Source organism: Lissotriton helveticus, chromosome 2_2 (genome assembly GCF_964261635.1).
Source record: "Lissotriton helveticus chromosome 2_2, aLisHel1.1, whole genome shotgun sequence".
Lineage (NCBI taxonomy): Eukaryota > Metazoa > Chordata > Amphibia > Caudata > Salamandridae > Lissotriton > Lissotriton helveticus.
This window is the reverse complement of record NC_136060.1, coordinates 487,483,475-487,509,978: the sequence shown is the minus strand read 5'-3', so window position 1 is coordinate 487,509,978 and position 26,504 is coordinate 487,483,475. Positions and strand designations below refer to the sequence as shown.

Genomic DNA, 26,504 nt, shown 5'->3' with positions numbered 1-26,504 from the left:
ACTTCAAACGGATGGTCGAGGACTCCAAATCCTCCCCTTGGTACAACTGTCCCTTTCCCTGGATTGTGTTGTAGGCATACTATGCATTGCTGAACTAGGCGTTTCGCTGAATCTGCTATCCTGTCATTATGCCATACTCTAGTGATTAGTTCGGTCATGGGGGCGGAACCTATGTGTGCCGGTAAGTGTGCCATGGTCAATATGGGGATCAAATATGCATTGGGTAACAGCCATTTGTCTTTGTCCTTCATCCTCCAACAGCTTTCATCGTCTTTTAGTGCCACCCGAGCCCATTAAGTCAGTTTGTGTGGTGTACTCGTCAGTTGGGTATCCCTAATAGTGGTCCTAGCTTCTGTCCATTTCTCTGCTAGTGACCTGGTTACATACATTTGTGTCTTCGTTCTGTTTTCGGCTGTGGCTCGGGCAGTAACGTCAGCTAGTGCGTTTCCCTGTCCTATAATGTCAGTTACTTTATGTGCTTGGCATTGGATTACTGCTAGCTGCTTGGGGAGGAGGACTGCTTTGGTCAAGGCGGAGACTAGATCTTCATGTAAGATCGGTGTGCCGTGTGAGGTCAGGAATCCTCTTTCCTTCCAAAGAAGTCCGAAGTGATGAACTACCCCAAAAGCATACTGGCTGTCCGTGTAAATGTTTACTGTCGTCCCTGCTGCTAAGATACATGCTCGTGTGAGGGCAATCAGTTCTGCCGCCTGTGCGGATCGCTGGGCAATTCGGGCTGTTTCAATAATGGTTCGGGCTGTGGTGACAGCATATGCGGCGGAGGTGGTGCCATCGGGGAGTTTGATGCATGAGCCATCTACCCATAATTCTCCGTCAGGTTCTGGGAAAGCAGTGTCTCGGAGGTTTACTCTACTCTTTGTCGGTGAGGGTCACACAGTCATGTAGGGGAGTTACATTAGGGTCGTTTTCAGGCAGTGGTAACAATGTAGCTGGGTTCAGAGTGGTGCATCGTTTCAGAGTAATGTGTGGTGGTAATAGGGTCAACTCGTATCCAGTCAATCGTGCACTAGTCAGGTGCTGGGTCTTGGTTTGGTTCAGGAGGGTGTCAACAGCATGGGGTACTAACACTGCAAGGGGGTTGGAAAGCACAATTCCTTCACTCCGTCGTATTGAGACTGCTGCGGCTGCAACAGCTCGTAGGCAAGCTGGTAATGCTCTGGCTAAGGGGTCAAGAGTGGCTGAGAAATAGGCGCTGTTTGGGGCCAATCAATTGGGTCAAGACAGATAATGCACATCCCTCTCTTTCGTGTGTGAAAAGGGAGAATGGTTTGGAGTAGTCTGGGGTTCCTAGAACGGGTGCCGAACAAAGGGCGTCTCGTAATTCTTTGAATGCGGTCTGGCATTCGGGGGTCCAAGGGAGGGGAAAGGGAACATCTTTGGCTAGAAGGGAAAGTAGGGGCTTAACAACGAGACTGAAGTTCTGCAACCACTGTCGGCAGAACGAGGTGAGGCCTACCAGGGAGCAGACTTGCTCCTGGCTCTTAGGGACGGGAGTATCTAGGATAGTCTGGATTCTGTCAGGTGTGAGTTTCCTTCTCTGCAAGGAAGTGTAGGAGCTGGATGGTGGCTGTGACTGCAAGTGGAGTGGTGTCGGCTGCTAAAAGCATATCATCGACATACTGTATTAACACCACTCCGTCCGGTAACTGAACTGTGTCTAACTGTCTCTTGAGTGCCTGGCTATAGATACTCGGGCTTTCGGTGTACCACTGGGGTGCTCGACAGAATCTATACGAGCGGGATCTTAGGGTAAATCTGAAGAGGTAGCGGCTGTCTGGGTGAATGGGTATGGAGAAGAAGGCATTTTTGAGGTCGATGACAGTGAAGGTGTTGGCAGTGGACGGGATCAGGGTCAGGATGGTGATGTCAGAGACTAGAGGGTACTGTGGCACAACTATCTTGTTGACCTCTCGTAGGTCGATAACGAAGCGGTACGCTTTCTCATTTCCCTCTCCTTGTCTTTTGATGATTGGTAGAATTGGGCTGTTGCTAAATACTTCTACTACTCCTGCGTCTACTAGTGACTGTATTATTTCAATTAGTGCTTTCTCGCCTTCTGGTGATATCTTGTACTGGGGTACTTTCGGTAGGGTTGCGTCCTGTCGTACAGTCACATGCACTGGGTCTATCATCATTCGTCCTACGTCTGAGTCAGCTTTCGCCCATAAGTGTGATGGCAAGGTATCGAGTAGGGATACGTCTGCGTCAGCAATGGCGTACATGTGTCGCGGAGGGCAAGATCTGAGTGGGCCAGGGTTGTCATATAGGAGGACTCGGACTCCGTCGGGCGAGCATCTAACTGTTGCTCGAAAATGCTTCAGCAAGTCAAGACCCATAATGGCGTCAGGGGTATTGAAGGAGAGGAGAAATGTTGTGTCAATGATATGGTCTTCAAGATCAAAAGGGATCGGTTTGGACAAGGGGTTGGTGGAGGGCGTACCATCAAATCCTATTGATGTCACGTGTGAGCCAGACAAGGGTGCCCTTGGAATTAGTCTTTTGGATAATGCACTACGTGTTGCTCCCGTGTCTACCAGAAATGGAGACTTTGGGCCAGATGTAGGTAATTCTATTTTACCACTTCTTTAATACCGAATTTTACCGATTCGGTATTTAAGAAGTGGTAAAATAGAGGGGGGGGGTGTAGGTAACACAGACTCTGTAAATACCGAATCGTTAAGATTCGGTATTTACCGATTCTGTAAATACCGATTCGGTAATGCCCATTGATTCCTATGGGCATTGAAGCCAGATTCGGTAAATACCGATTCCAGCAAGGGTCCAGGGGGTGTCACTTTGACACCCTCTAGCACCCCAAATACGGGCATGTGTGCCATGTGGCACACAGACATGCCCTAAGGGCATGTCTGTCTGTCACATGGCTAGGTGTGCATGCACACATGTGCACGCACACCTGGATTCGGTATTTTACCACCCAATTGGATTGGGTGGTAAAATACCGAATCTGTAAGGCCTTTGGGACTCAGAAGAGTCCCACCTACATCTCGGATTTACCGAATCGGTAAAATTACCGATTCGGTATTTTACAGAATCGGTAAATTTACCGATTCGGTAAATTTACCGAATCTGTAAAATGATGCCCCTACATCCCAAAAACCCATTTACCGGTCGGTAACGGCCGAAATCGGCCATTACCAGTCGGTAAATGGCCTCCTACATCTGGCCCTTTGTACCTAGAACCTTTGCTGTAACATAAGGGCCTTGCTGGTCAACATAGAGCTCGACTGGATCCCTTCCTTGCCCTTGGCAGTCCTATGCATAGTCGTACGCGTGGTCATAGTCAGACTGCTGGTACTGGTTTTGTCGGGGACGGTCAAATGTATTCATTCTACCTGGTCTTTCGTCACCAGTGTCGTTTGTGTACCCTCGTCCACGTCCTCTATTTCTCAATCCATTTGCTAGCTCTCTTTTCTCTTTGTTCCTATTCATTTCTAACAGGACCGGACATTGAGACTTCCAATGCCCGTACTCTTTACAAAAAGCACATTGGTTCTCGCCTAAGTCTCTACGTCCAGCGTAGGGTGCGAGTGCATTGCTTCGGGGCGGTGGAGTTCTAGGGGTATTCTGTTGATAACCTCCCTTATAATGTTTTTCCCTATACTCACGCCTTGTCATTGGGCTATCATAACCCGTTCTTTTCAATCTTTCTTTTTCCTTTCGGAAGCTCTATTGCTTTCGTTCTTCTGGTGCTCGTAATACTGAGCCATCTGGAGGATGGGCGCGGGCTTTGAGGCAGCCCAACTGCTTTCACTAGTTTGCAATTTCTGCGAAACTTCCGGTAACAAACCTTTAACATAATTCTGCACGAACAAGTGATGTCCGGTTGCAGTGGTCATGTCCTGTCCACTGTAATCGGAAAACACTGTTTCGAACCGGAAGAAGTATTCGGAGACATCTTCTTGGGGTTTTTGGCGGCAAGCTGTCACTATAGACCAGTCTACCTTCTTCTCGGGGATTAGAGTCTTTGCCTTTTGTACGATTTTATCTGGAAGGTCTAATATTGTTTTTAGGGGTTTCTGTCCAGGGTTTCGTTGTTTATCTAGACTGTCAAGTTGTTCCCAGGTATGCCCAAACAGATCGGTGTGGTTGACTTTCCGGATTTGCTTCCACACGTCAGCTGGCAGACATAGCCCAAAGAACAAGTCAATGTCTGCAAGGGTCATGATCGTTGATCCCAAGGCGGTAGCTAATTCCGTATAGAACGCGGTGGGAATCTTTCGCAAATCCGCAAAGGAACGTCAGGATGTCTTGACTATCCCAAGGCTGATATACCCAATTGTATACTACTCTTCCTTTTGCGTCCTGGTGATTTATGTCATCGTGAGTTCCTGGTCCTCCAGGGGGAACCGAAGGGGGCAGCTTCTTTTATGGGCATCATGTTGTCGAATCTATCGGGGGTTCAGTTATCACAGGCGTGACATTCTTAACTATTCATCCCTGTTCTATGAGGTGGCGGAAGACTTCTAAAGTGTAGAAGAGTTCGGTTACATTACATTCACTCTCGTCCCCTGTGTCCACCTTCCTATAAAGAGCCATGAGTCGGTCAGGCCCGGTTTCCTTATATTTCTCTTCTTACGCTGTGAGGGTGTGATAACAAAAACGCACGACGAAATGTCATTTGTAATTGCCAGCGTATGAGCTACACAGGTCTGTGATATGCTCTTCGATTTCTTCCTATCGACTAAGGTCTTACCTACTCTGTCGATGCCGGCCCGCTCAGTTGTGCTCAAACGGGGAATTCTCGCCGTATCCTTTTCTTGTGTTTCAATCCTTTGAGGTGTCTTGTCGGGGTGTGTAGTACGAGAGGCCCGGTCGGAGGGGAGGCTGTGAGCACCGAGGCTCTGGCACTACCTTCAGTTAAGTTCTGGGGTCCTTGGGGCTGTACTAAGGGATGGGTAGGGGCATAAGGAGGAGGCATGTAGATGATTGGGGGGACCTAAGAGTAAATCATCGTCCGTCCTTTGCTTTGATGGTAGCTCAGGGTAAAGCGCTGAGGGTGTTGGACAAAAGTCGATTCAGAAAAGGGGGGTGGTGATGAACAGAGTGTCTGAATTAAGCAGACCACTCTTACGCAGTCCAAAGATCAGGGCTTGATCCATCACCGTTATTTAGCTCACTGCCCCATCCTAGCTCAGAACCTGGCTATATGCAAATTAGTCTGTCCCTGGCCCAGTGCATCATGGGAACAGGGCAGACCAAACTACCAAGCCAATTCTTCACCAGAAAGGAGACAAGCTTCCGGGGACCGGTTTCTGCCATTTCAGGCGTCGTCGGCCCGGCTTGCTTGAATCCTGATGGAGCAGTGAGCAAGGGACTCATGTCTGAGTATACCCTGCCACACCTATAGTGGCCAAAAACGATTCAGAAAAGGGGGGTGGTGATGAACAGAGTGTCTGAATTAAGCAGACCACTCTTACCCAGTCCAAAGATCAGGGCTTGATCCATCACCGTTATTTAGCTCACTGCCCCATCCCAGCTCAGAACCTGACAAAAGTCAGCACTACCTATCCTTCACTACCTGCAAAGACTAGACAGAATATTTCTATTCTTCGTTGTTTGCAAACAGAGAATATCTCAAAGAGAACCAATATGTTGAGTAGCAACGAGGGCTAAACGAACCAATAAATAATCAAATGCGCAGAGTAGCAACGAAGGCTAAACGAACCAATAAATATAAGTAATACTAGTATTTTCCAAACAATCAATCAAAACAGTCGTGCTGCACGACCTTACCCGGACCGTATGGACCGTTTCTCGTCTTCCACTTCCAGCGCCTGATCGTCCTCTATTCTCCGTTGTTGCCACGGCACTCCTGTGGGATCCCAGTCAGTACCTAGGATCACTCGAGAGAGGTCCGTTCAGAACCAGTGAAGGTTGGATGATCGGCTGCCAGACGAGGGTCTATCGGGCAGGAGCTCATTCCCGATCGTTGCAGGTGTTCACTCCGTCGTTAGGACCTCTCTCACTGGACCCACGTGTCGCTGATGGGCCCCGCGTTGGGACGCCAATTGTTGAACAAAGCAGATTTTCCCCAGATATCCTCAAGCACTGCTTTGGCGTTAGTCGCCTCTAATTCAATCGTAATTATCAAATAAAGAGGCGGGCGCACGAAATTGGAAAGCAGGAAACGGATTTATTTTTCGAAGGAAAGCGCGTCAGATCAGACAAGCAGGGTGTCGTCTCGATGTGCTCCAACTGCATCTCTGTGGCCTGGCCTTTTATACATGGGTTTATTTCTTTATTACAGTGTAACACATTCCTGACGTTTCTTTGATGCATTATAAACCATCTTTGGAATCCCCGCTTCAGGCCCGTTCCCACACATCAGCAGTACTGTACCCCCACCCCCGGTCTCAGTAGGTGATTGCTATTGCGCAGCTGGGCATTCCGGCAGGAGCTGAAATACGCGCAATCGGTCGGATATCATGGGGTTGTGGCATTGATTAATTCCGGCTCCTTTGATGAGGCAGAATCCTACTGTATGGGGCAATAAACTGTATCCGCAGGGGTTGGTTATGACCTGGGATCGGATCGAGCAGCCAGGTGCAGGGGAAATTGTCAAAGGGCCTGTTTGTGCGCAAGGGATGAAAGGGTATGTGGGCTCGGCACGGGAAGTGGCTCCGGGGCAGGGTCACGCTGAGGATGCTTTTATGACTCTAGCATGTGTGCTTGGGGGCTGCCTGCGCGTGGGGGATGAGTGCGAGGTCTGGGAGACGTGCAGGCAATCGGCAATGTTACGAACTGGCCATAGTGTCTAAAATGGCTGCCGCTTACGCGCTCGCAAAGGCCTAAGCGGGACAAGATGGCGCCGGTAATGTTCACATCGTAATCTAATATCTAACAGGAGTAGAGGCAATATTTTCCGTAACATCCTCATCAGGCCAAAGCAGGTGGCTGAAAGCTTAGTAGCTTGATGGCTGAAACCAAGCGAACTGTCCAACCATATGCCAAGGCTCTTGATCTGCTGTTTGGGGACAGGCGGATTGCCGAGACAGGTCGGCCAGGAGAGTATCGCCGAGGATGGAGAGGGTTTGCCCAGGAACAGTAGCTCTGTCTTGTCCCCATTTAGCTTAAGATGAGACAGTTCCATCCATTCGGCAACCGCCTCAAGGCAATTGCCCAGAGCGCCAGATGAACCTTCCAGGTGGTTCAATGAAACCACTAGGTTTTGTGTTTTTGTTTTCTTCCGGTTTTCCTTTATGATTTATTTCACTTTATTCCGGATTGATGTCTGTTTTCGTTTCTGGTGTTTTGTTAATATGTTTTCCACTCCATTGGTTTTCTCTCTTTTTCCATTTCTATGAACGCATTGTTACGTATTGGTAGTGTTTCATTGTTTATTTCATATTTGTCATTTATATTGTGATATGGTTTTTTGTGTGGTTCGGTGTTTTTGGGTATTCTGTTCGTCCTGTTCTTATTTGTTGATGCATTTCTTTTTCTATAGTGTTTTATACATTAATTGATCTTCTATTCCTGCCTTTGTTTGTCTTTATGTAATTGTACCATCTATTTCCGATTGATGTCTTTCTCATTCTTTGTGTTTGGCTTTATATTTATTGTTAGTTATCGTTTTCTGTTCTGGTTTCAAATATTGAAGTTTAGAATTAATTGTATTATGCTATTTCCTCTAGGATTGTGAAATATGAGTGAATATCTCTTTGGTTTTCTCTGATAATTTTGATGAATTTATATTTATTGCTACTACTGGTTATATTTGGCTTATGCTAATACTTCTAATGTTATGCTTTGCGAATTAGTTTTTATCCGTTTTCATGCATTTATTCTGTAGCTTTTTCTACTGTTTGATGGCCCCTATTTAGACCGAACTTGCTCTTTTTCTTTTTTTTTTTTTTACTGGGTTTCATCTCGTGTATCTATATATTGTGTTTGCGAATCTCCCATATGAATCTTTATAGTTCTTCCTATATATCTTTTTTAGTGTATGGGGTAATGAGATTTTTTTTTCTTTTCTCTTTTTCCTTGTTGGCCTTTCTGCTTACCTCTCCATGTTCCCCCCTCATATGGATTTGGTCTCTTTTAGACCTCCCCTGGTGGGTCTCTTTCCTCTTGTTTTCCGGTTTCTTTTTTCTGGTTTCCTTTCTTCTCTTTCTCTTTTCCCTCTCCTTCCCTTTCCTTTCTTTCCTTGGATCTCCTGCTGGTGCTTCCTTTTTGTGGTGTCCTTGTTGTTGCTGTGTCGGTGTTGTATTGCGACTGTCTTTGGAATGTCTTCTCTCTTATCAGTGATTAGCGAGTATTTTGTTCTTCTGTTTTTATGCCAGGTTTGAACGTATTATCGCTTAATGTACGTGGGTTGAATCACCCGGTGAAAAGGGCAAACATTTTGGACTATTGTAAACATCTTTCTACTGATCTAGTCTTATTACAAGAAATGAAAATATCGTACAAGGATGCTTTACTATTGAGGAAAGAGATGGGTCCTTGATGTTGTGTGCTCTGATGCTTTTGGTAAAAAGAATGGAGTGGTAACGTTAATTTCTAAAACTTCAGGGTTATCTGTGGTTTTTGCGGAGCATGATTCAGAAGGACGGTGTTTGCTGACTCTACTTTCTAATTGTTCTCTCAATCTCTTTGTTATGAAGGTTTATGCTCCTACCAGTGATGATCCATCGTTTTGGCGTTCTATTACTACAAAACTGTCCGATGTTCCTTATAAGGGTAATCTGATAGTAGGTGGAGACTTTAATCTTCCAATGGACCCGCTTTTAGATAGACACTCTGCCTTTAAATTCAGTCCCCCTAGGGCTCACAAACAGATGACTAATATGTGTTCCTCTGCTAACTAGCTTTTCTCGTATTGATTATCTTTTAGTCCAGTCTGCTCTTTCACAGTTTTCGCCGCCCCCTTACATTCATCCTATTCTTGTCTCTGATCATGCTGCTGTCTTTTTCTCTCCTCAATCTTGCTGATAAGAAAGAACCTCGTACCTAGAGGTTAAATACAGAGATTCTGTATGATCGAACTCAAGTTACTGCTTTAAATGAGGAGATTGATAATTTTTTTTTCGGATAGCTCTCCAATAGTTTTGTGGGATGCTTTTAAATGTATGCTTAGAGGACAAATTATTAAGTGTATGGCTAGAAGGAAGGCTGATATTAAGAAGGAACTTTCTGATCTATCAGATAATATCAAGACGCAAGAATCTCTCTATCGGTATTCTAAAGACAAACAACAATTACAAGACATTAAGAATTTGAAATATTCCTACAATAATATGGTCACTAAAAGAGCTCACATTGGGGGTTCAAGCTCACAAATCTAAACATTTACTTTTTTTTAAAAACGCGCAGGTAAGATTTCGGCGGCGACGTTAAAGTTTCAGGAATCTAATATTAGGTCATCTCCGATATCTTGTATTACTGATAGCTCGGGTACTAAGAAATTTCAAACTAAGGATATTCTTGAGGTTTTTCGTGAATACTATAGTAAATTATATACTCCTCTTAATCTTCGTTTGACCAGTGTCAACAATTTTTAAAGACGATCCCTATTTAGACGGTCACGGATGATGATGGTGTGAAGTTGGGTGGTCCGATTACAACTGAGGAGATAATCCATGCAATTAAAGCCACTCGCTCTGGAAAGCTCCGGGTCCTGATGGATTTCCCATCATGTTCTATAAGACCTTTCTTCCATCTGTTGTTCCTCATCTTAAGGATGTCTTTGATTCTTTTATTTCATCTGGTTCGGTTTCGGGTTCAGCTGCGGATGCTACTATTGTGGTAATTCCGAAAGAAGGTAAAGATCATTCGGACCCCAAGAATTTTCGCTCAATATCCCTTCTTAATATGGAAGCGAAACTGTTCGCCAAAATTTTGGCCAAACGTTTGGAATCCTATATCCCGCTGCTTATTCATCCATCACAGACGGGTTTTGTTAAAGGTAGATTAGCTAAAGATAATATCCGTACCTTTTGCCATGTCATAGGGAAAGCAAAACTATCTACCCTTCCGGCGGCTGCTCTTGCCCTCGATGCCGAGAAGGCTTTTGACAAGGTCTCTTGGCTATTTTTACATGCAGTGCTTTGTGCGCACAATCTTGGAGATTCCTTTGTCAATATGGTTATGTCTTTATATGCACAGCCTAGAAGGAATATTAGAGTTAATGGTGCTACTTCCTCTTTTTTAAATCTTTGTCAAGGTACTAGGCAAGGGTGTCCATTGTCACCTCTTGTTTTTATTGTCTATTGACCCGCTTCTTCGTTAATTAATCTTCATCAAGATATTAATGGTTTTTAATTCGGCTCACACTGCATCAAAACAGCTGCTTATGCAGATGACGTTCTCATTTTTTCTGATGACTTAGCTACAGCAATTCCTGCCATTTCTGATACTATTTCTCTCTTTTCTAGTGTTTCTGGGTATACCCTTAACAAAGACAATGTTTCCCCCTCAATGCTTATAGTTTTCCAGCACATATGGGGAATGCTGGCTTTACAATGCAATCAAAACAGATTAAGTACTTGGTTTCGTAGTACTTTATATGACACAGTAGCTTTTAACGAGGCTCAAACTTTACTCAAGATTAGTCAAATTTTAGATACGCGGTCTCCTAAGCATATCTCTTGGTGTGGACGCCTTCAAACCTTGAAAATGATGATAACGCCCATTATTAATTTTGTGTCTTCTATGCTCCCTATTAAGTTATCTTCATCTTTTTTTCATGACATTGATTCCCTCACCTCTAAGTTCCTCTGGAGTGATAAGAGGGCAAGAATAGCTTATAAATCTTTGAGGAAACCTTATGATATCGGTGGTTGTAATTTTCCTAACTGGGAGAAATATTAAGTAGCTTTCTTAGCCTCTCAAGGAGCTCTTTGGTTCTCCTCAGATCCTCGCCATACGCGATCTTGGGTGTTGATTGAGCAAGAACTTTCTTTTCCTTTACCTTCCTCCTCTTTCTTAACTACATCCACATTGTCTATTCCGTTCTCTCGAGCTATCATTTTAGACACCATTGCTGCGGTTAAAACTATTGATAAGAAAGTGTCTACTCCAATTCATAAGTCTAGGTGGTCCTCTTTATGGCGCAATTCCAAAGTTAAAATTGTTATTGATCCTACTTTGATGACTTATTGGGCTAGTAAAGGAATTACGTTGGTTCATCACCTTTATGATTCTAATAATGATCCATTACCTTTTTCCTCCTTAGCCCAACAGTTTTCTCTTACTAATTTGGATTTTTATACCTTTTTAAAAATCAAAGTAGCTCTTGATAAACTGCGTCTTGATCCAATTTCTCCTACTATATCTCTTTTGGAGATGTGGCTTAGGTCTGGGCATGTGGCTTCTAAGATTTATAGTTTTTTGTCTTCCAATCCACCTGTCTTAACTACTGTTACTCAACAGAAATGGTTACACCATTTGGATCATGATCTTACTTCGCATATCTCCTTAGACACTTGGCAGATGATTGGGAGGCTTTCTCTTCGTAATAAAATTGCCCCTTCTTTAATTCAATCTAAAATAATTTCTCTCAATTTATTACATTGGACTCCAGTACGCTTACATTCTCTTAATCTTAAAGATGATGATCTCTGTTGGAGTTGTGGCTTAGCTGCGGGTTCTTATCCACATATGTTTTTTGAGTGTTCCTTACTACAGCCTGTTTGTGACTTGGTCCATAAACATCTCATGTTAATATTTAATATTCAATTTCAGCTCTCCTTTACCACGATTTTGTTGGGTCCATGGGCGTCCCCTATACCATTACCATTGGACTCTTAGATTTGCAGTTATTAGACCTGTTGTTGACAATTGCGGTGAAGATTGTCCTTATGGAACGGAAATCATTTAGTACCATTTCTTATCATACATGGTGGGCTTGGGTATCTTTTTTACGAGGGGCACATACTTCTATAGATGAGGCTCATCTCTCCCCTTCTATTTCTAGTGGGGTTTGGAGAGCTTTGGATGAATATATGGATTTGGCATCAATGGGGTTGGTGGAACAATATCCCTTTGTGCCGTCTCTCTGATTATTTTATTTCTTTTTGTAGTGCTGCAGGGGATCCTTCCTTCCTTTCTCCCCCCTCCTCTTTTCTATCCTCCTTCCCCTTCTCATCCCTACTTTTATTCTTCTTTCCTCTTTTGTGATTTCTTTTCTTCTTTCTCTCAGTTTTCTTTTTCCTTTTTTCCTTTCTTTTAAATCTATTTTTTATCAAAGTGATACATCTGACTTTTATTATGGTTCCTCTGTGTTATTCTTTCTTTTTTATAATGCACTTATGAAAGTGATTATAGGAACTCTGTGTGACATATTTACATCAGTTTTCTTGTATTTCTTTTTTGGTCAACTGTATCACTTTTATTGTATTTAACTATATATATATGCCTTTTTTGAAAACTAATAAAATATTGAACAAAAAAACAAAAAAAATAAAAAAATAACTTGCAAATTTCAGCAGTGTTGTGGTATTAATTCGTAGCCATAACTGTACTTTAACTTTGGGTTTTAGGTGAATATATATGTGTGTAGGGTTAGTAAATCCAAACTTACCTATATATACTTCCCTTCACAATATTTTACAGTGTATTGTTGCATCTTCACGGTCTTCCTATTATATTTTTGCAGCACGATATTTAATATTCTATTATATCATTTCCTTAGCCCTCTTACCTTCTGATGTGTACTCTGGGAGGGGGCCACACCCCCACAACCCCTTCATTTGAAAATTATTGGTCCACGAGGGTAGGTTCCCGGGGTCTTTAGAGGCTTTGAGAGGTGCACTTTTCACCAAATTTCAGGCACTGGGGTGGGCCCCTTAGCGCCTTAAAGGGCCCAGGGAGTGTGCTGTGTGCATCCCTCCCCTTTAAGAAAATCAGCCCCGGGGAATTGGGTCCACTGGGTCTCTGAAGACTCAGGAAGGAGAGGGGGGGGGGGGGGGGAGGTATGGTGTGTGGCCACCACCCCCTTTTTGTTCCAAGATTCCAGGGGTGTAGGTATTCTAGTATTTTTTTCGATTTCCTGGAAGTTTCACGGGATAGCAGCATTTTTAAGCACATTTCTTGTTTGGCCCCAGAAGGGTCTCTCTGGTCCCCCCACCCCTCATGGGTCCAATGTATTCAGGGTATCACTACCCTGCCCCCTATAATATATATGTTTTTACTTCAGAACAGAGGACTAAGTCCCCACATCCTGTAATGGCTGCCAGCAACGTTTTACTCATGTTGCTGGACGCCAATCAGAGCGCTCCCTTGAGTGAGACTCCCGAAGGAGTGAGATGGGCCAAGGGGAAAAAAAGGTCCCTGGGCCAATCAGAACGCTCTGTGTTTAAATTAGCACTCCAGCAAGACTCACAGACCGAACCGTGCAGATATACAATTATTTTGCAATCTTAATTTCTCAAAAACTACTTAACAGATTTTCACCAAATCAAAAAAGCACAATCTGTGGACCGAGATCTAACTTACTGCTAAATTTGGTAATTCCTTGCAGCAGTTTTGCTGTAGCCTTGTCCAAAGAAGTCTATGGCAAATTAATTGGGATTTTGCAATCCCCTTTTTTCCTTGACACCCACTTAATGGATCACCCCGAAACTTCCAATGCACAAATTGGTCTAAACGTAGTACCTTTTTGGAAAGTTTTGTGGAGAATCATTAAATGGTGCCAAAGGTATTAGCAACACAAAAAACACTCTTCCTGTGGAGCAGCTGACCAAACTATAACTACCTAGTGGCTAACACCCCTGTGTAATATTTTGTCAGTCAAATATGTAAAACTTTGTGGTCAGTCATAATATTCGGACATCTACGTGTAACTCAAATGGACCTCCTACCACACTGCCGAGAAGCAAGCTGTTACTGTACAATATCTTTACCCCTTTAACGTAAGTCTTAGGAGAAGGTGCTTGGTAATTCAGTGAGCCTGCAGGAGTATATATGATTCCATGTACAACTGCAATATTTGTTACAAGGGTGGCTTGCCCCTCACCCCCCACTCCCACCCCCCACCACCCCATGAGTTGCACAGACCCTGGCAGGTACCATAACATCAGCAGATATTTTGGGCAATGTGGACTTCATGTAGACTTTGTCATGAGTCGTAAGGACTTGTTTTATTGCTCTCAGTTTTATTAGCGATGCCAACCATACATAGTGTACTGATGCAGAGACCTGACTGAGAAACAAAAAAACACGTCCAACACAGGTGGAAACTGAAAAGATCTCCTCTTACCTGCAGGAAGCGTACGTCCACATTCATGACCTCTGGATTTGTTTGAGTGCCTATTGGCTTTTCCTTTTCTTTTACCCATCTTTATGTTGGATGCTGAAGCGCACAGCTGAGGGTTAATCTGCAGAATAATAGGACACATTTAAGTTCATTGTGTGGTGATATTTACTTTTCACTGATCTGCACTGCAGAGGAATAAATGATCAGTGTGATCAGTGGCTCGCTTGATTCAACTCCTTAATGTGCAGTTCCTGAAACATCCTAGGAGGCTCTTTCATCCCTTCAAAAATCTTAGAACATAATTTTTCGTATGTTAGACATTGTGTTCGATTGCAGATACTCCCTCTGTCAGAACCCATTGGGGAGCAAGAGGAGAAGCAGAGGTCAGAGGGCCTCAACAAGGTAATGGGGTCTTTACTACTGATGTCCTGGGGCTTGACCTACCATGCACTGCGGGCTGGAAGCCTGCAATACTAGGGTGACCAACCCTCCGTAAATTTCATGGACAGTCCGTAATTTCTACCATCTGTACGTTGTCCGTGAAGGATTCTTTAACGGACGCCATTTGTCTGTAATTTTACCTGCAGTTCGGTGACAGCCAATCGTGTGCCTTTCTATCGCCAACCGTTGCTCCAATCTTTGCTGTTGAAATCAAACAACGTTATCTAGCATTGGCTTGAAAGCCATCAGCCAATCCCAGAGCTCGCTGGTACACTGTAAGAGTGTTCTCATTGGCACTGATGCGCCTTAGGGCCAATGAGAACAGCTTTAGGATATTCAGCCACTGTACTTCTGGACGAGTGCGAGTGCATCATGACCAGTGAGCAAAGTGTTTAAGTTGCATGCCTTTCGGGTACGTGTGCAGAGAGACCGGTGTGCACTGGTTGTGTAGAGCGAGGCCTGTACTGGTGTGGGTTCAGGGTAAGGTGGCGTCTATGTTAGTACAGGATGAGAGGAGTGCTTGTGAGTTCAGGGTGCACTGCGTGTTATTTCAGTCCAGTGGGATGGTGCACTCTTGTGAGTTTTGGGTAGGTAGTGTGTCTGTTAGTGTAGTGTGAAATCCAATAGTGGGGAACGCGACTTTTACGTTCCACACCCTGATGCACAACAATGTATTTAGATGATCATATTTACAAAGAGGCTTGGATGGGCACCTGTGAATACTGAAAGTTTCAAAAAAACACGATACTTGATTGATATGTGGAGCGGATGGAAATATTGAAAAGAATATGTTAAGGTCAAAGCTTGGACGAATCAGTATTTGAAAAGAAATGGACGAATTTAAGGGGGATCTAGAATCCTCTACATGGTTGTGCATCAGGGTGTGGAACGTAAAAGTCGCGTTCCCCACTATTGGATTTTGATTAAATTGCGCGATGGCAAGGCGAAACCCAGGTCGCACACAAAAGGACAAGGATGGTTAAACATATGGATTATGGATTATTTTGAAAAGCAAGGTGTGCACACCACCACATTCATCATTGTTAGTGTAGTGTGAGCAACATTGGGTGGTGTGTTTCAGAGGAGGATGAGTGGTGTACCGGAGAGATTGCAGCCCATAAAAACCAAATCTATTGCCTTTGACACTGCTCATTTTGGTAATAATGTCAAAGCCAAAGAATGGCTTAGAACGGTTTCACATGTGGATACCACACAGGCACACACACCCACAAGTTTATTGCTCCACATGCATTAAATTGAGAGGTGTTCTTACTTAATGCTATCATCAGAAAGTAGTACTAAATCAAGAGTATCTGATAGAGACTACTAGCAACAGATTCCTTAACGTAGAATTATCCCCAGGCGTGAGATTGGATCAGGAAAACTTTTCTCTTTGCCACAGCATCTCTGCGCTCTGGGGGATGGCACCACATGACTCTGCCCTGACGTCGTCCGCGCACATGACGTCAGCGAGGTCACTCACATAAATCCCACCCCAGCGCGGTGACATCAGTTTCCTTCTTTTCCACGTGCAACGCGGATCTGGATTGTGTGCCTTGGCCTGTTTCAAGCATTCTTTTAACGCCTTGCGTTGAGAACAGTGTGCGAATGCCTTCGGGTTTCAAGACGTGTACTTCTTGTACGCATCAGATGTTGGCGACGGACCCTCACCCTATGTGCATGTGGTGTTTGGGCGAGCACCATGATTCCACGGACTGCGACGCTTGTCAGCATCTTAAGCCGAAGTCCCGGCGGGAGCGCTGGATGAAATTGCTTTCGGCCCACTTGTCCATATCGGTCTCGTCCCCGCATCCGTCCCCTACATCGGAAGGGTTTAGAAGCCGCCGATTCCAGTATCGTCCCTTACCAAGGCCTCCCGGGCGTCGCTCACCCACCGGTAAGTCCCTCAGTCTGTCACCGAGGACTTGTCTTCGCTCTGCGGAGGGCACTTGTTCCTCCTGGAGAGTTCGGCTTCAGGTCTTGGAGGTGTGGTGTTGTCGAGGTGCAGCCCTACGGGGTGGCTTGGCAGTTCGGGCTGGACTGTTCTCATGAGGCACAGGGCCAAGACTGATTTGCATATGGCCAGGTCTAAACTGGGGTGGCATGGTAAGCAAAAGAATGATGGATTTAACCCAGATCTCTTGACTGGCGGTGAATGTTTTGATTTATTCTGCATTTCATCCATCAATTATGTGTTTTTTGCGTCCTCTTCAACCCACGGTGCCCCTGCCTCACCGAAAAGCCCCACGGGGTTCCCTGTGGTGTTGCAGGAGGTTGCCAGGACTCACGGTTCGTCCTTAAGTCCCTCTCAGTCCTCTGGGCAGGCGGCTATCTTACCGGAGACCGAGCAGACGCCTTTCCGGCGCCAGCGGCTGTCCTCCCCGGCCCTAGAGGTGCAGTGGGTGGAGGCTGGGACCTGGGGCACCTCCCAGAGTCCCTCTCGGGCCTTTACGTAGGGGGCTGCCTCGTCAGAGGTCAAGCCAGTGCCTTTTCGGTGCCGTTTATTAGCCGCTTCGACTCAGACCACGTCCCTTTCTCCTGTGCAGCATGTGGTGGCGGAGGTCGACTCGGCGCCTCTGGGGGCCACTCCAGCACTGATCGATGAAACACATGTGTCCCTGGCGGACTCCACGGCGCCGTCGAGTCGTTGACTCATCTCCGGAGGTCACTTCCTCTCTGGAAGTCTGTCATCTCCTTGTCTCCTCTTCACCAGAGACTGGACACTGCGTCGTTGCTTTTTCTCCGGCGTCTTCCAGGGCAGGCTCTACGCCATCTCCGCAGCTGCAGACCCCAGACCCCATCTTCCGCACCTCGCTGGTTGCCCCGCAAGTTTCTCCGCTTTTGCCGGAGACCCCTCAGGCCCCTCACTTGTCCATGGGTCTTCAATCCTACATGGGCTGGCCGTTCCCCCCCTCCAGCTGGACTTGGGGAGGGTGGCTTAGTTTGCAGCCTTCGCCCACAGACGAGTTGCTCTCTCCCCAGCGACGCCCTACTGAGGCGGCTGTGGCTTTTGTCCAGGCTATTTAAACAGCCGCTGGTATTTTGTGCATGGGCGCCCCGGTCACTCCAATACCTAGAGGCTGCAGAATAAATAGGGGGCAGCAGGATATTCCGAACCCCAGATGCAGTCTTCTGAGGCTGCCCTGATCAGATTTAAAGCTTGGTGGCAGTAAATGTGCCTTGGCTTCCAAATTTTTGTTCTCTTTTAGAGTAATGTACAAGTCTGGCCAGACTTAGGATGCACAAAATAAAACAAGAAAACAACTTCTTCCGTGCAGAATAGCTAGAAGTGCTCTGGGAGAACCGGTTTTGTGCTTCTTGGGGCCAAATGGGGTGTGGTTGTGGATAGTTCTCCTGAATCCCTTTATAGTGTCATTTTTTGCACTGTGTGGGAAGTAAATCTAGCGGACTAAAAGCTCCTTGCTTGAACTGAGAGCATGACAGTGGCTGAATGGAAGCATTATTTTTTTATTTATTTTTTTAAAAAGGACTAGCAGCTTGTTTTGTCTTTTAGCACAGGGAGAAGTAATATGGTAAATAATTATCCTTATTAGTAATTTATTCGTAGTCCATAGAGCTTTTCAGAAGACACTGTGGTTGTGTTTACTAAGAAGCATTCAGGTTGTTTGATAAAGCCATGATTATTGTGTTAAGTGGAGGCATGCGCACTGTAATAACGTTACTTGTTGATTTATATTGTGATTGTGTGTGTGTATATGACGTTGTAATGGGGCTTTGTAGTCATATGGTGACCATGTTCTTGTAGGAGCAGGCAGTACAGGGCAGGCAGGACACAAAAACACCTGTGACTGTGCTGGGACACAATGTTATTTCATCTAGCTATTAAATATAATTAATGTTACCCAAAGTATTCCTTGGCTCTTAATTGTATTTTTAAAATGGTTTTCGGAATGACGCATGTTGTTGAATAAGCTATTGCTTTTATACACACGCATATAAATATAAAACAATCACACATCTCTTGTAGTGGGAGGCATAATTCCATATTGCACGGATGCCGCTCCCTCTTACCTCCAATTTCCTGACTAAATACTGAGTATAAGCAGTACATAACAGAACCCTTAGATTCTGGACAAAGCACTAAATCGTTCTCCCAGTCCGTAAATGAATGCGTCATTAACTGGTGCTTCTGACAAGCGATGGTGTTGCTGATTAAGTGCTGAATCTTATTAATCACCAGATGGTGCCTGTTAAGAAGTGCGTTATTGTGCAATACTACTTTTTCTTTAACAAACTAAAAACCATTTGCTTATCCAAATGCTTGATTAACAGTATTCCTATTAAGCAAGAGTCCTTTAAAAAGACGTTGAAATATATAATGCCTTGAGTAACAAGACTACTGAACTCTATTAAAAATAAATAATGCAAGAAAAGCGGTACGATTGAACAAAGTTACAGCAAAAATCTAAACATTACAGTCGATGTTCTAATGTAGGATGCTTAAAGGACATGGAGTTATATTTGTAACGCGTTACCCACATGGCGTACCATTGAATCCGACTGAGCAGAAATTCACGAAGCAATGAAACAATTAAAAGCCAAACAAAACTGCATCGGTCTTCCATACCCTTTTATGTCAGCTTGTCTTACTTTTTGCACTGATTTAAATTAGCTTTTGCATGAACGCTGCAAACTTGAACTTAAAGGCAAACCTACAAGTCCTGGGTTGTTCCTTCGAACAACAGACGGCCAATCTTCCACGTGCACAGCTCCATGATTTGAGAATCACTTGAGAAGCACTGCAGGATGGGGAAGAGGGAGTCATTACGGCCAGCCGACTGCATGGCGGCGACAGCTCATAATTAACCGGTCGCATTTTGAAGAATTATCTCCCTTTCATAGGGGCTGTCCTATTGCAGAACGCTTTTTGGTGGCACTGGAGGCTTTATTGCACCTGCTGCGAATCACTTCCTACCAAGTTTCAAAGTAATCCCCAGTGTTAGGCAACTTACTTGGTTACTTGGGGCCTCTGCCTTTAATAATTGGCCTGCTGTTTCTTACTACGCACATCGTGTTGAAATGCTGGCGCCTCGTGTGTTGTGTGTGTACTGGGACTGGGTGTGTCATTTGTAAATATTTTACGCACGCTACCGCTTTCTCTACCCCGTCCCCCAGAAGAAAATATAGTCCAATTAGTTTCCAGCCCACGCCACAGTAAACAAAGGCCTAGGCAACCTCCCATGGATATAGTTTTGAATTTTCTCAACACTGTTTACTAGTGACGCAGGACGCAAACAACAGTATCTTCGTTGAGTGATGTAATTATTTTTTCGTTGTCATAGATGTGCAGAGGAGGCCTTTTTAAATAAATGCCGGTGGTAAGCACCTGAAATCACCGGCAAAAAGCACGCACTGGATGAGGTATGTATTTATAGAGTGAGAGAGAGTGAGTTATTTAGTAAGTGTTAGATATTGGTATAGTTAGTGTAAAAAAAAAAAAGAATCCAAGTGTTCGGGGCCTTAAGTAAATGCTTAAACTAATAATAACAGAGATACAAGCGGAACATGAAACTGATGAAGAGGGAGGGGGAGAAGGGAGGGGGTAGTGCAAGCAGAGGAGCATGATTCACAGCAACAAAAGACAGAAAAAAATGAAGCTGACGAGAAGGGAGGGGGTAGTGCAAGCAGAGGAGCCTGATTACAACAATAGAAGACACAAATGAAGCTGACCAGGTGGGAGGGGGAAAAAGGAGGGGGTAGTGCAAGCAGAGGAGCCGGATTACAGCAACAGAAACACAGATGGCAACTGTGCACGTGCTCGCTAACGCAAGCTGGAGGCCAGCAAAAGGCTGTGGGTAGCACTTTGAAAACCCACCTACTAAATGTCTCACAGAGTAGCGCATGCGCTGGCTCAGACGAGACCTAAAAAGGGGGATAGGACAATTCCGAAATATTCTAGGCATACATCTTTGATAGACTCCACCGCAAAATTAATGGGCCAGTTGCTTTTAAATAGACTTGAGAAATGGGCTCTGGAGAAGAATATTATAATCCCAGGTCAGTTTGGTTTTAGAAAAAGGAAAAGGCACTGTGGATCAGTGTCTGAACCTAATAATTGCAAAATATACAGCAGCTAAAAATGGCCATCTATACCTTGCCTTCATGGATCTGTCAGCAGCCTTTGACTGACAGGCACTGTCGAGGCTGTGTGGCAGATCATGGAGGCAATGGGGAAATCGACATACAGAGTATTAACATAATTCATGATTTGTATTCAGGAGCCTCAGCTTGTGCTCGCATTGGAAAGGGAGGCGAGTGTACCAGGCACTTTAAAATCGCTAGAGGTGTGAGGCAGGGATGCTCCCTCGCGCCCTTTCTATTTGCATTTTACATCAATGATGTTGAATCTGCTTTGTTGGGATCTACTCCAGAGGTTCCTTATATCAACTCTTTACAAGTACTGGTACTCCTATATGCGGACGACGCAGTGATTGTCGCACGTACTTGCAATGTGCTGCGCTGACTAGTGACCAAGTACATGAATTTCATGAACAAGCTGGACAAGAAAATTAACTATTCAGAGTCCTTTGTTTTGGGGAGCCCGTTGTACCTGCCACCTTTGACTTACCGATTTGCTTTCCATGCTGGCTGTTTCCCCCTGCGGGACCTGCCTGACCACCAGACACTGCTGGGAGCCGCCATTGTCCAGCCGACATCGAGGGACTACAATCCCCAGCAGCCTTTGTGGTGGTGACGCCGGGAGCACACTGTTGGTGCCAGGAGGTGTATAAGAGGGGGCGCGGGCTACCGCTGCACGGGACGCGCGCGGGCATGCCTGGGCCAAGGGCCGGCCCGTTCGCGCCAATCGTAGCCAGGAGGCGGCAGGGCTGGGCCAACCCCTTTTTATTTACATTCCCGTGCAGCACCCATCAATTCTACATGGACATACAATTCTTCTACTATTTCTGCTGTTTCTGGTACCAACAAGGGGCCAGTTAAGGAAGCTCCAGCAGAGGCACGACAATGATCTAGCGAAAGTCTCCCTTGGGTCAGCTCTATCTTATGGTTAAGTACCGATTCTGCCCTTTATAAGGAAATCATCAAGAGTTCCTGCCACCACTGATCCCCCTCCCCCTTGCAACTGCCCTTGCTCATGATTAACAGTTACTAAAATATACAGATGTTAGAATATACAGGTAACAAAACAGTATAGTGCACCTTAGAATTCAAAGTCAATAACCAAGTCTTTGGAGACACGGGAATGTCCGCCCCTACCCCTCCAAAATCCTGACCCGCCAGCAACGATTAACTCATGTAAAAGAAGGGGAGGGTAAGGTCACCGCTACAGCTAAAAAAAAAAAACAAGCATTTACAATGTAATAGGTCTCGCAGTTGTTAGAGTTTGAGCTATTGGCAATGTCTTTTATTTATGTGTTGGTTTTTAAAACATAAATAAAAGGCATTGTCATTTACAATGCCAATAGGTTAAACTCTCACAAATGCGAGACCTATTGCATTGCAAATGCTTTTTTTATGTAGTTGTCTGTGAAGTTCCACTTGCAAGTCATGGAGCACGCCCAGGTCAAGCAGAATCTGTGGTGTTTCTAGACAACTGAAACAGCCAATTGTTTTATGGCCATTTCTTGCAGGGGCTTCACAAAAAAAAACCACGAGGACTGACAGGGGAGACCCCTCAGCAATCCTGCATATTAATGTTTTAGGAGAAAAGATAGTTGCAAAAAAATACTAGGCGTGACCGTCTGGACAAGATTGGACAAAACCAAAGAAAAACAGCAGTCTTTTCCACGTTTGGGGTGTCTTTAAAGCCCTAGCCTAGCAACATTTTAACTGCACTCTGCACTCTGCACTCTTCTAGTGCACTTCCTCAGAGGTAAGAAGCACTATATACATTCAGCTACAATACAATACATGCCTTTTGCGAAATTATTTTCTTCCTTTGGTTGTCTGCCCGGGGCTATATATATATATATATATATATATATATATATATATATATATACATATACACTACGTGTAGAAAACAAAAAAAAGCTTAACACAAAAAAGAGACAGGACGCTTTATTACAGTTTTATAAACATCAACTTTATCGACTGTTAACACCTCTCTTGGATCCGAAAAACCCAGACAGGAAATCACGATGATCATCACAAAATATGTAATTGCGCAGACAAAGCTTGAGAATACTTTCATCGTTAATAGCCCATAGCCAACAGCAAGATCTCAAATACTCTGTACCCAACAATACCTAGGGTACACTGCTAGATTGATTTAGTATGGCACTGGAAGGGGAGGTGTGTGTACGAGGCCTATCATACTGTCTTCATAAATGTAAAAAGCCTACCTGTTGTGCTGTTCGGTAACTTTGCCCTACGGCTCAGAGAATATTTGCTGAAAGAACAAGTGGGAGGCGGCTCGGGCGCAGCACGTCTTCCGGAGACGTGCGCGTCCACAGAGCTGAGTCGGCTCGTGCACAGGCCAGTAGCGGCTCGTGCACAGCTCTAGACTCCCTTGCCAGTTAACACGGCGACTATAGAACTCGCTGGCGGGAGCGCTTCGCGCTCCAACGCCAGCTCGACCTAAAAAAGGAAAGCGGGTTGTACGTTAGCTACTTCACACCAGGCCAGCAAAGTGTCAAAAACTAGAGGGAGTACCCGGGGTAAGAAAGGTTGTGTGCATGAGGTTGTTACCCCAAGTACACTCGGTCCAACATGTATTAGCTCACAGGCCTGTTCTAGGCAGGTGTCATGCGACCTGGAAGATCGAATCATAGCAAAATTCGAAGAAAAATTATTGGCATTGCTTAGACCTATCTCTTCTAAACTCTCGTACATAGATTCCAGACTGCGTAAAATAGAGAATCAGCTTCTTTTTCCCCAACTTAATCCATCTAGCGGAAGGACTAGTGTGCCCACTGCCTTGACTGGGGGAATAGCTGTTGTATCAAACCAGCCCCCAATTATGGCTGGTGCAGGCTGCACTATTGTTGCTCAAGCTCCCGCAGTAATCACAGGTAGTAAGCAAGAGGCAAAGGAATGATTCAAGTGGGGACCCAAATGAAGGGTTGGACCAGGGAGACCTTTTTTGTCAAAGTAGAGCCGACCGGTTCAATTTACCTCCTGAGGCTACGCCATATACTGTTATCCTGTCAAATGTACCCCCTTTGCAAACCGGAGTGGTCCACGTTTAGTGACCATAATCCAGTCATTTTGACTTTGGTGGATGATCTCAAGAAACCTGAGAAAACCAATAGAACGGTGGGTAAATTAGAGATACGGCCTACAGATCAAGCCCGCAGAATTAAATGGTGCCTGGTGGTGCCACAGGATTTCCATGCTAATCTGATTAAGGGTGGTTGTGAGATGTCTATTTGTATGAATGAAAGTGCTGGGGATAAGGTGTTTTTGTGGCTTACACTAAAATTTGTGCCCAGATTGCCTCAGATCTCAGATGGCCAGGTAGGGTGCAGGATACAACAGGGGAGAGATGGTTTAACCACAATTGCTCATCAGCCCATCAGAAGCTGCTGGCTGCTCTGAAATTAAATCCACAGGATAAGTCCATTATAGCAGCATTAAGGAAAACTTAAAAGTGGCTCTAACAAACCAGAAAAAGGAGATCAGATATGATGCTTGGAATGAGTTATTACCTATTGACGTTATTAAAAACAGTGCCAAATTTTGGGAAGTGGTCAATAAACCCTTTTTCCAAGACTCCTTTAATAACCACCTTGACTGTGGTATCCAGGAGCAGGCCTGGTGTGATTATTTTAAAATCAGTGTATGAAGGTGAAGACACCCAATGCCGCGTTAATACTACATTCAAGATAGAGGCGTATATTTTATCCTTTACAGAGCTAGAAGTATCAGAGGCTATAAACCAGATGACGAGCAATAAGGCCCCAGGACCGGACGGCGTTCCAGCTGATCTCTTTAAATCGGATGTTAAGACGTGGTCCAATATTTTGTATAATGTTTTTAATAAAGCTTGTAAATCGGGATTACCTAGCACGTGGTCTGAGTCAGTAATAGTACCTAGCTTCAAAAAGGGAAATAGATGGGATCCTAGCTGTTATCGACCCATTTCAATCATTGATTCAGCAGTTAAGGTGCTTGGAAGGGTGGTACTTAGCAAACTCGCGTGATGGCTAGCTGAAATGAAAACCCTCCCAGATCTGCAATTTGGATTTAGGAAAGGTAGGGGCACAACTGATCAATGCCTCAATTTACACCTTTTAATTGGGAAGTATACAGTTGCCAAGAAGGGCACACTATCTAGCATTTATGGACCTTTCCTCTGCCTTTGACCGAGTGAATAGGTCCAAATTATGGGTTATGCTTCTCAAACTAGGTGTTGATAAAAATATTGTGCCCTTCCTTAAACTAGGTGTTGATAAAAATATTGTGCCCTTCCTTGCTGATCTGCATAGGGATTTATCTGCCACCGTGAGATATGACCAAATGGGCAACTGCACAGGAGGAATACGTATTGCCAACGGTGTTAGGGAGGGGTGAATTTTGGCCCCTTTACTCTTCACCCTTTATATTAACAATCTGGCCTCAGTTTTATGTGAAGCATGTAAAGACATTCCACGTGTAGGGAAACGCCTGATTCCGGCACTTCTCTACGCGGATGATGCCGCCCTTTTAGCACGAACGGCGGTAGGGTTGCAATTTCTCTTAAATTCATTTGCTGCCTTTATGAAATCTTTAGACCTCAGTGTCAACTTTTCTTAATCCCATATTATGATAACTGGCTGTAAAGTGAAAAGGGGTTACAACTTTTCACTGCGAGGGGAATGTGTGGTCAAGGGTCTCTACCTTACCGTATTTAGGAATTATATTGGATGACCAAGGCACATGGACACCACAAATACAAGCGAAAAGAAATGTCCTGGCTAGATCGACATCAGCTGTCTTGTGCTTTGCACGTAAATTGGGGGCCAGACCAATGCAAGCCCTTCTAAAAATATATGGATCAAAATGCATCTCCCTCGCAATGTATGGCGCGGACATCTGGGGCATTAGGAATGTGAAGGCAATTCAATTAGTTGAAAATAAGTTTAAAAACATTTTTATCTGTCCCACAATCTACATTTGGCTACATTGTCCATCAGTAGTGTGGAGCTGGTTTTGTGAAGGATTTAATAGCCATTGCACCTCTCTTAAAATGGATTTTAACCGGGCTAAACTCTGAATTAGAGCTGAACCAGGAAATCTTAAGAGATTGTCTAGCTCTTGATTATGGGAATCGCATCCCTTGGCTGAGTTATGTCCATAAACTGACAGTGAAATTGGGCAGACCTGAGATATATAACTCGCCTGAAAAGCTGGTGAAAGGGGATATAAAATGGGTAAAGGATTCATATTTGTCAATGGCTGCCATGGCTAGAGAAGAAGGGGAGTTGGTTAAGCCGACTGTAAGAGCTCACCAATTGTTAAAAACATCTTGTGCAATTGAACCATACTTGAACATCGTCACAAACCCAAATCACCATTTTCTACTGGTTAGATTCAGGCTGAATCAACTTCATTTCCTCCTTGCTGAACCACCGGGTTGGAAAAGGAAGGAAGATTTGGGGGTATGTTCCTGTGACGATTTTTCTGTCCAGGATACAACGCACGTTATCTTTTTCTGTGAGCACTTTCTTCAAATTCGGAAGCGTTTTATTCTCCCAATGTGGGAGACTTTTAATATAGCTAGCTTTATCACCGCAGCGGTCAGATTAAAGAGGAAAAATATGTTATGTATAACTCATTCTTATGAACTAGCTAGAATTAACTAATTTTAAGGAGGCTCCAATTTGGAAAATGTGTGTTTTTAAGAAATTACCCAAAAATGAATTGA

The 26,504-nt window shown here is 44.5% G+C and overlaps 1 protein-coding gene across 1 annotated transcript in view; it reads right to left on the bottom strand.

Moving 5' to 3' along the window:
- Nucleotides 1-26,504, bottom strand: part of LOC144821560 (uncharacterized) — a 99,568-nt gene that overhangs the window by 69,788 nt on the left and 3,276 nt on the right. Inside the window, exon 2 of the mRNA XM_078678746.1 lies at nucleotides 14,240-14,357. Coding sequence (XP_078534872.1) covers nucleotides 14,240-14,318 — 79 coding nt within the window. The 5' untranslated portion in view covers nucleotides 14,319-14,357. The remainder of the gene's footprint in view (nucleotides 1-14,239; nucleotides 14,358-26,504) is intronic.